Source organism: Heptranchias perlo, chromosome 8, assembly GCF_035084215.1.
Source record: "Heptranchias perlo isolate sHepPer1 chromosome 8, sHepPer1.hap1, whole genome shotgun sequence".
Lineage (NCBI taxonomy): Eukaryota > Metazoa > Chordata > Chondrichthyes > Hexanchiformes > Hexanchidae > Heptranchias > Heptranchias perlo.
Window position 1 is genome coordinate 73,085,704 of NC_090332.1, and position 15,671 is coordinate 73,101,374.

At 44.6% G+C, this 15,671-nt stretch overlaps 1 protein-coding gene across 6 annotated transcripts in view; it reads left to right on the forward strand.

The window, feature by feature from the left end:
* Positions 1 to 15,671, forward strand: part of ninl (ninein-like) — a 93,859-nt gene that overhangs the window by 38,590 nt on the left and 39,598 nt on the right. For 5 of the 6 annotated variants that reach the window (XM_067989302.1, XM_067989304.1, XM_067989306.1 and 2 more), the window contains exons 8-13: positions 6 to 173; positions 974 to 1,110; positions 2,680 to 2,820; positions 5,902 to 6,076; positions 12,851 to 12,961; positions 15,207 to 15,296. In XM_067989302.1, the coding sequence (XP_067845403.1) occupies positions 6 to 173; positions 974 to 1,110; positions 2,680 to 2,820; positions 5,902 to 6,076; positions 12,851 to 12,961; positions 15,207 to 15,296 (822 nt within the window). The remainder of the gene's footprint in view (positions 1 to 5; positions 174 to 973; positions 1,111 to 2,679; positions 2,821 to 5,901; positions 6,077 to 12,850; positions 12,962 to 15,206; positions 15,297 to 15,671) is intronic. The other variant, XM_067989308.1, reaches the window with a different exon arrangement.

The following is a 15,671-nucleotide window of genomic DNA, read 5'->3' on the forward strand; positions in this document are numbered from 1 at the left end:
CTCAGACCTTTGATGAGAACAGATGTAGAACTTCAACTCCATCCTTAATGTCAAACACTGTCGGTTCACAGCTATTTTCTGGTCTTGGCGATGGCACTGGTTATGCATCACCTGAACAAATAATCAATATGTGGCAAGATGATGGAATCAAAAACAGTCAGGAGATACTAGAGGTGAGTCAGAGCTCTCGTTAATCTTTGATGAAGTATAATTTTATTCCCCCTTTCTCGTTTTTCTGAGCCGTGGCTCAGTGTGTAGCACTTTTGCCTTTGAGTCAGCAGGTCGTGGGTTCAAATCCCACTCCAGAGACTTGAGCACAAAATCTAGGCTGATTCTATAGTGCAGTACCAAGGGAGTGCTGCACCACTGGAGGTGCCATCTTTTGGATAAGACGTTAAACCGGGGCACTGACTGTCCTCTCAGACGGACGTAAAAGATTCCATTGCACTATCTCGAAGAAGAGCACGGGAGTTCTTCCTGGAGTCCTGGCCAATATTTAGCCCTCAACCAAAGTCACTAAACAGATTATCTGGTCATTATCACATTGCTGTTTGTGGGACCTTGTGTGCAAATTGGCTGCTGCATTTCCTACATTACAACAGTTGAAAAGTACTTCATTGGCTATGAAGCGCTTTGGGAGGTCCTGAGGTTGTGAAAGGCACTATATCAATGCAAGTTTTTCTTTTAAATTTTATTCAATAAATTTCCCCCCCGCCACCTTTCCTCCAAAAGGAAGGAAATTGCATTTTTGGGCATTATTGAAATTGTGTATTTTCAAACATGATTTTCATAGTCGTGTCATTTTTGTGCTAAGCTTGCTTTACAGATGGTAAATATTTACTGCTGTAATTGGAATTTTCCTTTTCTCCCTCCCCCTTTCCCCAAGAAGGGGATTAATTTATTGATATAGATTATAACCATAGCACATTAGCAGCATTTACTTGCCACAGTGTTGACCATTTCTTTTTCACAGACTTTGGACTTTGATGTGGAAGAAAAGGTGAACCTTGCAGAACTAACCAATGCACTTGACGATGAGTTGCTGGCCAGCAAAAATGGGATTCATCAGGCTGCGTTAGCCTGCTACAAGAATGAAATCAACTACCTTCAGTAAGCATCTCAATTTTAACTTCCCGTGCAACCAGTAATTATTTGAATTATTGACGAAAATGTCAGCTGTGGCTCAGTGGTAGCACTCTTGCCTCTGAGGCAGAAGGTTGTGGGTTGAAGCCCCACTCCAGAGACTTGATCTCAAAAGGCTGACACTTCAATGCAGTACCGAGGGAGTGCTGCACCGTCTGTCGGATGAGACGTTAAACCGAGACCCCGTCTGCCTCTCAGGTGGAGGTAAAAGATCCCATAATACTATTTTGAAGAAGAGCAGGGGAGTTCTCCTTGCGTCCTGGCCAATATTTATCCTTCAATCAACATCACTAAAACAGATTATCTGGTCATTATCACATTGCTGTTTGTGGGACTTTGCTGTGTGCAAATTGACTGCTGCGTTTCCTACATTACAACAGGGACTACACTTCAAAAAAGTACTTAATTGGCTGGAAAGTGCTTTGGGGTGTCCTGAGGTCGTGAATGGTGCTATATAAATGCAAGTTCTTTCTTTTTTGGTTCTGGAAATTTTGAACTGTTTTGCGTACAATGTCTCGCTAAACAGCTGGAGTCTTCAAAAGCTGCTGTTTCACGCCGCTTATGAAACAGCAACTTTCAAGACACTTGAAGTTTTAAAGTGTCCCCAATTCAACCTTTTTCGCATATGTATGGGTTAAAAAGACCGGCCTTTGCTGTTCCGTGTGCCATCTGTTGGCTGTTAAAAGTATTGCCGTAGGGTTGTAAGATCTAGTTTGCATACTCTATTTTGCTAGCAATAATTGAACTCCAGAGGAGCAGGACATTGGTTATCACCATGAGTACACAAACCATGTAGCACTAGAACCAATACTGTGCAAAAACATAAATAGCTTCCAAATTAATGGTAAAACTGGACACTTTTTTCAGAAACAGGTATCTGATAGCTTCTACACTCCATTGGTGTACTGAGGGAGTGCTGCACTGATGGAGGTGCCGTCTTTTGAATGAGATGTTAAACCGAGGCCCCATCTGCCCTCTAAGGTGGATGTAAAAGCTTCCACGGCACTATTTGAAGATGAGCAGGGGAGTTCTCCCTGGTGTCCTGGCCAATATTTATCCTTCGACCAACATTATTAAAACAGATTATCTGGTCATTATCACATTGCTGTTTGTGGGACCTTGCTGTGCGCAAATTGTTTGCTACGTTTCCTACATTACAACAGTGACTGCACTCCAAAAGTACCTCATTGGCTATAAAGGACTTTGCGACGCTGTGAGGTTGTGAAAGACGCTACATGAATGCAAGTTCTTTCTTCATTTAGGAACACAAAGTACTTCGAAAATGAGCATTGAACATTGGAATGTGGCTGTCCCAATATATTGGATAGATGTTGATATATTAAGTTAGAATTGCATCCCAAACAGGGGAGCATATTAGGATCCTTCCTTGGAATATTTATTTATTAAAATAGGAAACTTCTCATCCGAAATTACTACTTTTAAGGATTCCTATATGAATGATCTCATTTGTAAAACAAATGCAAAATGGTGTTGAATTGATGTAGAATTGATGTTGCATACACCCTGTTTTTGCAGAGGGCAAATTCAACAGATGTGCAAGGAGAGAGACAAAGTGAAAGCAGACTTGGATAGAGCAGAGAAGCGAAATGTGCAGCTGGCCAAGGAGGTTGACGATCGACATGCTACAATGGAACTGCTCAATGAGACCAAAATCAAGTCAGTGGGAGATGATGTTTGAATTTTTTTTATTATTATTCGTTCTCTGGATATGGGCATCGCTGGCAAGACTGGCATTTATTGCCCATCCCAGGATGCAGTAAAGAGAAAAAATGTTCCACTTCCCAGAATTTGTTTTTGTGGGATGTGGGTGTCACTGGCAAGGTCGGCATTTATTGCCCATCCCTAGTTGCCCTTGAGAAGGTGGTGGTGAGCCTTCATCTTGAATTGCTGTAGTCCAGGAGGTGAAGGTGCTGTTGGGTAGGGAGTTCCAGTATTTTGACCCAGCGACGATGAAGGAAGGGTAACATATGCCCAAGCCGGGTGGTGTGAGACTCAGAGGGGAACTTGGAGGTGATGGTGTTCCCATGCACCTGCTGCCATTGTCCTTCTAAGTGGTGGAGTTCGTCGGTTTGGGAGGACATGTCCAATTGGGTCCATCTTGTAGGCTACCTCCATGCTCAACAATTCATTGATAGGTTTCCTGTAAAATGTCTATTGTTAGCTATTTGATGCATTGCAATCCTGTCATTAGATTTTCTCATCAATTTTCTCCCTTACCTCTCTTTTTCTTGATGTTGACTCCTTCTTGGAGTTTGGTTCCATGAGTTTTGGGTGCTCTCCAATGCTTCAACCAAGCGGTCATTACTCCTGACAATGAGTATCGGCAGCCAGTGTGACAACCGGAGACACCACAGTGAAACCTGACCCTGTTCCCCAACCTGACGTCCTACACACCTCCTCATTCCCTTCAGTGGGATTTGCTGGATATAAATCAGGAGGAGGAACCTTAGCCAACTTTCCCCTCTCCAAGTCATAGGCCCTGAGGCCCTGTTGTGTCTCTGGCTTAGATTAGATGGCTGGATACAGATCAAGGGTCCAACTTGGCACCTTCCTGGTTTCAACAACTGTGAACTTTCTGGGCCATTGGAGCACTCGTGTTGTAATTTTAACCCACTGAATGGTATTGCTCAAATAATGAATTTTTTTTTGTTAGTCTTATTGAAGTACTGTATATTAGTTGTTATACAGATCTATAGATTTTAATTAAACTTGAATCAGTACTAAAACGGTGTGTTCCTCCAGTGGTGCAGTGGGTAAATGGATTGCTTTATATGTCACTGAGGCATAAAGACCAGGAAGCCCGCTTGCTTTGATACTTGGACGTTGTTGAGTTAGCTCATAGAAATAGGGGTAGGCGAATTAGCCCCTCGAGCCTGTTCCATAATTCAATCAGATTGCAACAACTTACATTTATATAGCGCCTTTAACGTGGTAAAACGTCCCAAGGCACCGAGCCACATAGAGATATTAGGACTGGTGACCAAAAGCTTGGTCAAAAAGGTAGGTTTTAATATCCCTTGATACCCTTACCTAACAAAGTTCATCTCAAGTGACATAACATTGGTAACACTAGCTGGATCTAGGGAAGGGAAACAATGACCAATGTTTCCCACCCCGCTGCCCCAATCTGATCACTATATCCTGTTGTAAAGAGCATGGACGTAGGATGATGACAGACTTGGCTATGGTGTTCCTCACAGTTGAATAGTTTACACTCATTGTCTGTACTGATATGAGTGACCATTTGGGTAAGGGTTCTGGTTGGCTGTGGAATCTTATTCCAACACCAGTCGTAGCCTGTAGGGGAAGACAAGAGATAAAGTTATGCCCAGCAACCTTTGCAGCTGTGATAGAAACAGCATAATACTGTTGCATACAATTATGTAGACTGTATAGCACAGAAACAGGCCGTCCGGGGCCCATCTGGTCTATTCCAGTGTTCATGCTCAACACAAGTATCCTCCCACCCTACTTCATCTCACCCTATCAACATATCCTTCTATTCCTTTCTCCCGCATGTACTTATCTAGCTTCCCCTTAAATGCATCTATGCTAATCATCTCAACCACCCCATGTCATCCATATCAGTGATTTGATGAGGGGACCAAATGCAATATTTCCAAGTTTGCTGATGACACAAAACTAGGTGGGAATGTGAGTTGTGAGGAGGATGCAAAGAGGCTTCAAGGGGATACAGACAGGCTAAGTGAGTGGGCAAGAACATGGCAGATGGAATATAATGTGGAAAAATATGAAGTTATCCACTTTGGAAAAACTGAAATGTAGAGTATTTTTTAAATGGTGAGAGATTGGGAAATATTGATGCTCAGAGGGACCTGGATGTCCTTGTGCATGAGTCACTGAATGCTAACATGCAGGTGCAGGAAGTAATTAGGAAGGCAAATGTTATGTTGGCCTTTATTACAAGAGGATTTGAGTACAGGAGTAAAGATGTCTTACTGCAATTATATAGGGTCTTGGTGAGACCGCACCTGGAATATTGTGTACAATTTTAGTCTCCTTACCTAAGAAAGGATATACTTGCCATAGAGGGAGTGCACCGATGGTTCACCAGACTGATTCCTGGTATGGCGGGATTGTCGTATGAGGAGAGATTGAGTGGACTAGGCCTCTATTCTCTAGAGTTTAGAGTTTAGAAGAATGAGACGTGATCTCGTTGAAACATACAAAATTCTTACAGGGCTCAACAGGGTAGATGCAGGGAGGATACTTCCCCTGGCTGGTGAGTCTAGAACCAAGGGTCACTGTCTCAGAATAAGGGGTAGGCCATTTAGGACTGAGATGAGGAGAAATTTCTTCACTCAGAGGGTGGTGAATCTTTGGAATTCTCCACCCTAGAGGACTATGGTGGCTCAGTCATTGAGTACATTCAGAACAAAGATTGATAAATTTCTAGATATTAAAGGCATCGAGGGATATGGGGATAGTGCAGGAAAATGGAGTTGAGGTAGAAGATCGGCCATGATCTTGTTGAATGGCGGAGCAGGCTCGAGGGGCCGGATGGCCTACTCCTGTTCCTATTTATGTTCTTACGTAGCAAATTCCACATTCTAACCACTCTCTGGGTAAACAAGTTTCTCCTGAATTCCTTATTGTTATAGCCAAATGTTTTGTAAAATTACCTTTTATGGTGAGATTGCTATAATATTCAACCATTCCTTGCAATGCAATTGTAGTAAATTATTTGCTCACCTTTTTCTCCCTCCCCTTCCTCAGACACCTGGACCAAGGGTACAAGGAAAAGATGGCAGCAGTTAAAATCGAGATGGACAGGGAACGGGAGCTGATTGTACAACAGGTGAACACGCAGCGGGCAAAACTGGAACACGAAATAGATTCCCTCCGATCAGAGGAGATCCATTTCCGAGAAAAGCTGAACCTAGCAATGAAGGTAAGCTGAACCTAGCAATGAAGGTAAGCTAAATAATAACTTGGTATTTAACCCTTTGGGGGAGGATAATTTTATTTTCTTCAGTGTGCGGTGCACACCTTTCCTAGCTGGGAAGGGTAGGCAGGTGAAATGACAGTTTGTGGAGGAATGCTTTGATCCTTCCCATTGTAGGTGACCAGGCTGAGATCATGTACTCATACGCCGTGTTCTCCCACCGTTCTGGCTCAGTTTACATGTTGCAGGGACTGGGTGCTTCTGGCGTTCAGTCCCCCACCATGTATAGCAGGCGTGCTGGTGTGAAGGCGATTTGCCTTCTCTACATGGTGGCCGGTGTAAACAAGGAATATTTAAAAAGCACGGAGGGAATCCTCATCCTCCGTCTCTGCACTTGCCGCTCTGTCTAAATGCTCCAGAAATGATCCAAACGAGACGGAGACGGAGACGGAGACGGAGACGGAGACGGAGACGGAGACGGAGACGGCAGTCTGGTCAGTCAACCTGTAGTGTTGGAGAGCTTATGTACATAGTGGCACTTTAACAAGGTGCGAACAGTTGCTTGAACTGCCCAAAATAGCCAACGCACTTAATACGGTTTAAGCCTTTGTAATTGACTTCTATGGTAACGGCAAATCGCTAGTGCATTTGCCTGATATACATGGCTGTACAGGATAAGCAGGGATGGTGAAAGTGGTGGGGACTGTAATATCAAATGGAAAATATAGTTATTTTGCTGGATGCAAAGCACAGTCGTTTTTCTAGTTTTTTATTACGTAATAATCAGCTTTGCGTAATTATAGAGGAAAACTGAATTGTATAATAACTTAAAATACTCTTTAGCAGATAGAATGCATGCAATTACAGTGGAAATGAGATCTCAAAATTTTGGTAATGTTTATAAAATTTGTGTTCCATTACGTTTCTGGCAGTATTTTCCAATATGACCAAGTTATTTTTGCCCCCCCACCCCCCTCCCATAAAACTTGGCCTGTGCACGATATCCTTGACTGTCAATGGATCAGATTGGGTCATAGACATCAAGAAGTGGTTTTGACAGTAGCCATGTTTGGGAGGGTGGGCGGGGAAGAGGAGAGAGGGTGTCAGGTCACAGATGGGACACTAGAGAAATATGAGGAGAGGGGGTTGAAATTCATCTGGAGTGGCAATACAAAACGGGCGATAGCGAATCGGCAACCCGTTTTACGTCCCACCCAATTTTCTTTGGAAGAAGAAAAAAAAAGTGAGGGAATCCGTAAACATAAGAACATAAGAACATAAGAAATTGGAGCAGGAGTAGGCCAATCGGCCCCTCGAGCCTGCTCCGCCATTCAATAAGATCATGGCTGATCTGATCCCAACCACAAATCTAAAGAACACAAGAAGTCGGAGCAGGACCCGGCCACATAGCCCCTGGGCCCTCTCCGCCACCCACAGGGCATTGACCGATCCGAACTCAGCTTCATGTCCAATTTCCTGCCCGCTCCCCATAACCCCTAATTCCCTTTACTTCTAGGAAACTGTCTATTTCTGTTTTAAATTTATCTAATGATGTAGCTTCCACAGCTTCCTGGGGCAGCAAATTCCACAGACCTACCACCCTCTGAGTGAAGAAGTTTCTCCTCATCTCAGTTTTGAAAGAGCAGCCCCTTATTCTAAGATTATGCCCCCTAGTTCTAGTTTCACCCATCTTTGGGAACATCCTTACTGCATCCACCCGATCAAGACCCTTCACAATCTTATATGTTTCAATAAGATCGCCTCTCATTCTTCTGAACTCCAATGAGTAGAGTCCCAATCTACTCAACCTCTCCTCATATGTCCGCCCCCTCATCCCCGGGATTAACCAAGTGAACCTTCTTTGTACTGCCTCGAGAGCAAGTATGTCTTTTCTTAAGTATGGAGACCAAAACTGTATGCAGTATTCCAGGTGCGGTCTCACCAATACCTTATATAACTGCAGCAATACCTCCTTGTTTTTATATTCTATCCCCCTAGCAATAAAAGCCAACATTCCGTTGGCTTTCTTGATCACCTGCTGCACCTGCATACCAACTTTTTGATTTTCTTGCACTAGGACCCCCAGATCCCTTTGTACTGCAGTACTTTCCAGTCTCTCGCCATTAAGAAAATAACTTGCTCTCTGATTTTTCCTGCCAAAGTGCATAACCTCACATTTTCCAATATTATATTGCATCTGCCAAATCTCCGCCCACTCACCCAGCCTGTCTATATCCCCTTGCAGGTTTTTTATGTCCTCCTCACTCTCTACTTTCCCTCCCATCTTTGTATCATCTGCAAATTTTGATATGTTGCACTCGGTCCCCTCCTCCAAATCGTTAATATAGATTGTAAAGAGTTGGGGACCCAGCACCGACCCCTGTGGAACACCACTGGTTACTGGTTGCCAGTCCGAAAATGAACCATTTATCCCAACTCTCTGCTTCCTGTTTGATAACCAATCCTCCACCCATGCCAGAATATTACTCCCAATCCCGTGATTTTTTATCTTAAGTAATAATCTTTTATGTGGCACCTTGTCGAATGCCTTCTGGAAGTCTAAATACACTACGTCCACTGGTTCCCCTTTATCCACCCTATACGTTATATCCTCGAAGAACTCAAGCAAATTTGTCAGACATGACTTCCCCTTCATAAAGCCATGCTGACTTTGTCCTATTAAATTATGCTTATCTAAATGTTCCGTTACTGTCTCCTTAATAATAGACTCCAAAATTTTACCCACCACAGATGTTAAGCTAACTGGCCTATAATTTCCAGCCTTCTGCCTACTACCCTTTTTAAATAACGGTGTTACATTAGCAGTTTTCCAATCTGCCGGGACCTCTCCTGAGTCCAGGGAATTTTGGAAAACTATCACCAAAGCATCCACAATCCCTACTGCCACTTCCCTCAAGACCCTAGGATGGAAGCCATCAGGTCCAGGGGATTTATCCGCCTTGAGTCCCATTATTTTACTGAGTACCATCTCTTGAGTGATTTTAATCGTATTTAGCTCCTCCCCCCCGAGAGTCCCCTGTTTGTCCAGTGTTGGGATATTCTTAGTGTCCTCTACTGTAAAGACTGAAACAAAATATTTGTTCAGCATTTTTGCCATCTCCATGTTTCCCACCATTAATTTCCCGGTCTCATCCTCTAAGGGACCTATGTTTGCCTTAGCCACCCTTTTTCGTTTTATATAACTATAGAAACTCTTGCTATCTGTTTTTATATTTTTTGCTAATTTCTTTTCATAATCTAACTTCCCTTTCTTAATCAATCCTTTAGTTACTTTTTGCTGTCTTTTGAAGAATTCCCAATCTTCTATCCTCCCACTAACTTTGGCTACCTTATATGTCCTTGTTTTTAGTCGGATACTATCCTTGATTTCTTTACTTAGCCACGGGTGGCTGTCATTTCTTTTACACCCTTTTTTCCTCAGTGGAATATATTTATTTTGAAAGTTGTAAAATAACTCCCTAAATGAACACCACTGCTCATGTACCGTCTTACCCTTTAATCTATTTTCCCAGTCCACTTTAATCAATTCCGCTCTCATACCATCATAGTCTCCTTTATTCAAGCTCAGTACGCTTGTTTGAGAATCAACCTTCTCACCCTCTAATTGGATATGGAATTCAACCATGTTGTGGTCGCTCGTTCCAAGGGGATCCTTAACTAGGACATTATTAATTAATCCTGACTCATTACACAGGACCAGGTCCAAGGTTGCCTGCCCCCTTGTAGGATCAGTTACATACTGCTCAAGAAATCCATCCCTGATGCACTCAATGAACTCGTCCTCAAGGCTGCTCTGCCCAATTTGATTTGTCCAGTTAATATGATAATTAAAATCCCCCATAATTATGGCTGTTCCCTTATTACATGCCCCGACTATCTCCTGATTAATACTTCTTCCAGCAGAGTTGCAACTATTAGGAGGCCTATATACTACGCCCACTAATGTTTTTTTTCCCTTATTATTCCTTATCTCCACCCAAACTGTTTCATTATCTTGATGCTTTGTCCCAATATCATTTCTCTGTATTACAGTGATTCCTTCCTTTATTAACATAGCCACCCCACCTCCCCTTCCTTCCTGCCTGTCCTTCCTGATTGTTAAATACCCTGGCATATTTAATTCCCAGTCGTTGTCACCCTGCAGCCATGTTTCTGTAATGGCCACAAGATCATACCCATACGTAGTTATTTGTGCCGTTAACTCGTCCATTTTATTACGAATGCTACGTGCATTCAGATAAAGAACTTTCAAATCTGTTTTGTGACGCTTAGTTCCTGCTTTTTCCTTTTTTAACACTTTACCTATTACTCCATACCTTCTGTCCCTTCCTGTTACGCTTTCCTCTCTCTCCCTGCTCAGGTTCCCAACCCCCTGCCACTTTAGTTTAAACCCTCCCCAACAGCACTAGCAAACACTCCTCCTAGGACAGCGGTCCCGGCCCTGCCCAGGTGCAGACCGTCCGGTTTGTACTGGTCCCACCTCCCCCAGAACCGTTTCCAGTGTCCCAGGAATTTGAATCCCTCCCCCTTGCACCATTCCTCTAGCCACGTATTCATTTGAAATATCCTCCTATTTCTACTCTGACTAGCACGTGGCACTGGCAGCAATCCTGAGATTACTACCTTTGAGGTCCTATTTTTTAATTTACCTCCTAACTCCCTATATTCTGCTTTTAGGACCTCATCCCCTTTTTTACCTATATCGTTGGTGCCTATGTGCACCACGACAGCTGGCTGTTCGCCCTCCCCCTCCAAAATGTTCTGTAGCCGCTCCGAGACATCCTTGATCCTTGCACCAGGGAGGCAACACACCATCCTGGAGTCTCGGTTGCGGCCGCAGAAACGCCTGTCTATTCCCCTTACAATTGAGTCCCCTATCACTATAGCTCTGCCACTCTTTTTCCTCCCAGCCTGTGCAGCAGAGCTACCCGTGGTGCCAGGAAGTTGGCTGCTGCTGCCTTCCCCTGATAAGTCATCCCCCCCAACAGCATCCAAAGTGGCATATCTGTTTGAGAGGGGGATGGACACAGGGGACCCCTGCACTACCTGCCTGCATCTCTTACTCTTCCTGGTGGTCACCCATTCACTTCCTGCCTGTATACCCTTTACCTGCGGTGTGACCAACTCGCTAAACGTGCTATCCACGAGTTTCTCTGCATCGCGGATGCTCCACAGTGAGTCCACCCGCAGCTCCAGCTCCGAGATACGATCGGTCAGTAGCTGCAGGTGGACACACTTCCCGCACACATGGTCGGCAGGGACACTGGTAGTGTCCATGACTTCCCACATCTTGCAGGAGGAGCATATCACGGGTGCGAGGTCTGCTGCCATGACTTGCCTTAGCTGAGTTACCCCTTTTAAATTACGTTGAAATTAGAAAATGTTAACTATACTAGGGACCTAGGTTCACTAAAAAAAAAACACTATCTGCTATAAAACCTGCAGATCTTCCCTTTCTTATTACTTTACTTACAGTAAAATGGTAGAAATACTCACCTGAACCTACTCACCAATCAGCTGCCTCCCCTGTGCCGCGTCACTTTCTGACTGGTGACGTCACCCCGAACTGCCGCTGGTCTCAGAGTCTCGCTCTCAGAGTAAGCTCTGGTCTCGCTCTCTCCGCGCTGTTTATATCTCCGCTCTGGTCTCGCTCTCTCCCGCCGCTCACCGACTGGACTCTCGCTCTCTCTGCGCTGTTTATATCTCCGCTCTGGTCTCGCTCTCTCCGCGCTGTTTTTATCCCCGCTCTGGTCTCGCTCTCTCGCGCCGCTCACCGCTCTCAGGTCCACTACCGCTCTGCAGGAAAAGCAAGGCAAAGCAGCACCTCCTTCCCCCACTTCACCTAACTCCCACACGTACCGAACTCTCAGCACACCGTGTAATATCCGCACACCGTGAAGCTTTTTATTTCAAATTCTGATTCTAAACACAGATAAAGAAAGATTTGCATTTATATAGCGCCTATCACAATCTCAGGACATCCTAAAGTGCTTTACAATCAATGAAGTACTTTTGAAGTGTAGTCACTGTTGTAATGTAGGAAACGCAGCAGCCAATTTGCGCACAGCAAACTTCCACAAACAGCAATGTGATAATGACCAGACAATCTGTTTTAGTGATGTTGGTTGAGGGATGAATATTGACCAGGACACCAGAGAGAATTCCCCTGCTCATCTTCGAAAAGTGCTGTGGGAGCTTTTACATCCACCCTCTCAAACAGATATGCCTCGGTTTAACATCTCATCCGAAAGACGACGCCTCCGACCATGCAGCACTCCCTCAGTACTACACTGGAGTGTAGGAACTAACAGATACCTGCTTTGAAAAAAAGGATCCAGTTTTACCATTAACTGGGATGCTATTTATGTTTTTGCAGTGTTTGTTCTAGAGCTACGTGGTTTGTGTAGTCATGGTGATAACCAACATCCTGCTCCCCGGGAGTATGACTATTCCTAACAAAAACAATGGAGCGTGCAAACTAGATCTTACAACCCTACTACAATACTTTTAACAGCCAACAAATGGTACACGGGGCCTTAATTTAACTTCTCATCTGAAGGACGGCACCTCTGACAGTGCAGCACTCCCTCAGTACTGCACAGGGAGTGTCAGCCTAGATTTTGTGCTCAAGTCTCAGGAGTGGGACTTGAACCCACAACCTTCTGACTGAGGTGAAACTCCTACCAACTAAGCCACGGCTGACATTTAATCTACATCTAATTAATAGTTATCCAATGACACAGTTTTTCTTTTCAACAGGAGAGCAGTCGGTTGACGAAAGAACTGGTGGAAACGGTGGAAAAATTGGCCGAATCTGAGAAATTGGTTTGCAGATTACAGAAGGACCTTGACTACATACTGAAAGAAAAAGCGAGTTTCACAGTGATGGCATGCAATATGTTTGAATGTTGCTTTTCTCAGCAGGACTGTTTGTTAAATGCAGGCAGAGTGCAACCTTGAAATTGGGTTTTTGGAAACTACTGAGTGACGCACAGTAACATTGGACCTGTGCTCTGCGTTGCACGGGTAACTGCACAGTGGGCAGTGTTCCTTCGAGACCAAGGACACTTTTCAGGTCAAGCAGGGTTAGAGGGCAGGAGGATAATTAGACCGAGGGGGAAGGGAGGAAAGGCGGAGAGGGAGAGTGAGGGAACAAAGGAAAAATGGGGTAGAGGGAGATAGGAGCAGAGGAGGGAAGAGTAGGAAGGGAAGCTGGAAATTGGGGCAAAGGGATGGAGGAGAGGGAGGAAAGAGGTGCAGACAGTCAAAGTTGAATAATATATTGACCAGCGGAGGGGGAAGCTATGGGGTGATTTGCTCTGGAGGTTGGGGGGCTGTGTGGAGTGGAACTCAAGTCACTTTCTTCTTTTCTGAGGTGGGGGGGTGGGGTTATTCCAGGTTATTTTCTGCTGGTGAGGGGGGAGCTCACAGTCATTTCTGCAACATTGAGGGGAGGGTGGGGGAGGCTGAACGATTCGTTGTGCGGATTGGGGATTTCTTTCTCTTTTATACGGCTGGGTTCTTTTTGTTTGGATTGGCAGTATCTTATCAGCTCTCACTCAGTTTATGGATAATCTGTGGTGTTCGGGTTTTTTTCATGTGCCCTGAATTTGAACCTTTCAATTCTCACTTCGTTGGGAGGTCCATTTTCTGGATTGCCGAATTCAAACTCTATTGTTTTCTGGTTCTCTCTAATTCTCAAGCATTGGATGCTGCTCCTGAAGAACACAATCTTTTTTCTCCCCTCACCTTGCAATTTGCTGTCGTGTTCTCGCTGTTCTCTTGCTGTTGGGTGGTTGGGAGGTCTTTAATTTTTCAGAGTCTTGTTTCTATGTTCCTCCCAATTCCATTTGAGGGTCTTCAGGGTAGGCTTATCACATAAAGTTATATCCTGCAAACCAAGATGTGTTAATTTGAGGGACTTCAGGCTGGGCTTGTCACATAATGTTATGTCGTGTCACATTGTGCTGACAGCGGCTCCTACACGCACAATGTCTTTGGAATATTGCGACTACGCACCATTTTTAATGCATAAGGTATGTGTGTTCTGCTTTTGGAGCAGTTTCTAGTGATAAGGAATCACTTTACTTAAGAAAATACTTTTTACATTTCTTTCTTCTTCCCTTAAAGGTGCTGCCTCATGTTACACAGGCCACAACTGCCCTCTAGTACCTTATCCAAATGATCATTCTTTTTGTGTGAGCTTAGAAATCATAGAGTATGAGCAAGCTACTTGACTATAGAAGGCACCGTGGCTGAGTTCAAACCCTGTCCTCCTCTCGATATCCACATGTGCAGTTTCCAGTAGCGGTCACTTGATAGCGGTCAGAAACAGGACATCTGGCATGTGGCTCAGTACCGCAGGAGGGAGGAGGCTGCTGGTGAGTATGGAGCTTGCCATGGCTTCTTCGGCAGCAACCCCTCAAACCCACAACATCCACCACCTGGAAGGGCAAGGTCAGCAGGTGCATGGGAACACCATCACCTCCAAGTCCCCCTCCAAGTCACACACCATTCTGACTTGGATATATATTGCCGTTCCTTCATTGTCACTGGGTCAAAATCCTGGAACTCCCTACCTAACAGCACTGTGGGAGCACCTCCACCACACTGATTTCAGTGGTTCAAGAGGAAGGCCCACCACCACCTTCTCGAGGGCAATTAGGGATGGGCAATAAATGCTGGCCTTGCCAGCGATGCCCACATCCCACAAAAAAAGTGCTGGGAACTGGAACATTTTTTGCCATTCCTGCATCCTGGAAAGAGAGCATTAAGCAGCCGCCCTGCCCCTCGCAGCCCATGTCCAAGGTATCACTCCCCATACAATACCTCCACCCTGTCATCCAAGAGAATCCGAGATCAAGTGGGGAAACAGAATTATGGTGAGATGAAAAGAAAACGTGTGACCATTCGAAATGCACAGTGGCTGAGAAAAAGGACAGGTCAGCAGGTTATAGTTTCAGCTTCATCAGGTACGATGAGTTCTGTACCCCTCCACCCCACCAGTGACGCGAAACTATCTAAATGCGGGACAGCTGTGGCTTTTTTTTTGTCTAATTTGTGCTCTCTCTCTTTCTCTCTCCCCCTCACCCCCCCCCGCCCCCCACATGTTCAGTTAGGAGCACTGGATCATCCGGGTATGGAGATCTTTGCCCAGGAGCAGCGGTTCACTGAGATTATAATGGAGTATGAGCAGCAATGCAGGGTTGGTATTGGTCAAAAAAGCTTTTTAAATACATTACATTTTAAGTTTGGGCAAGATGATTGACCTCAGCACTAGGGAGGGGGAATGGGACTGCTGCTTTTTCCTGATCGCTACCCAGTGATGCTGCAGGAATGTCGGTGTGGACTGGCTCAGGCTTGGGTGCCACTCGAGCACAGTAGTGGAAGACTGCGGGTGTCTGTGGAGCTGTACCCCAGCAAGTGTTGGGAGAAAACTGGAATTGGGGGTGAAATCTGGTTTGTTTTAATTTTTTTGCACGTTTCTAACATTTCAATTTTCAATGTTGCTTACAAACTCCCTTGGACTAAATTTCTTTGGTTTTCTTTTTAATTTATTTCTGTCTATTTTAATTTCTAC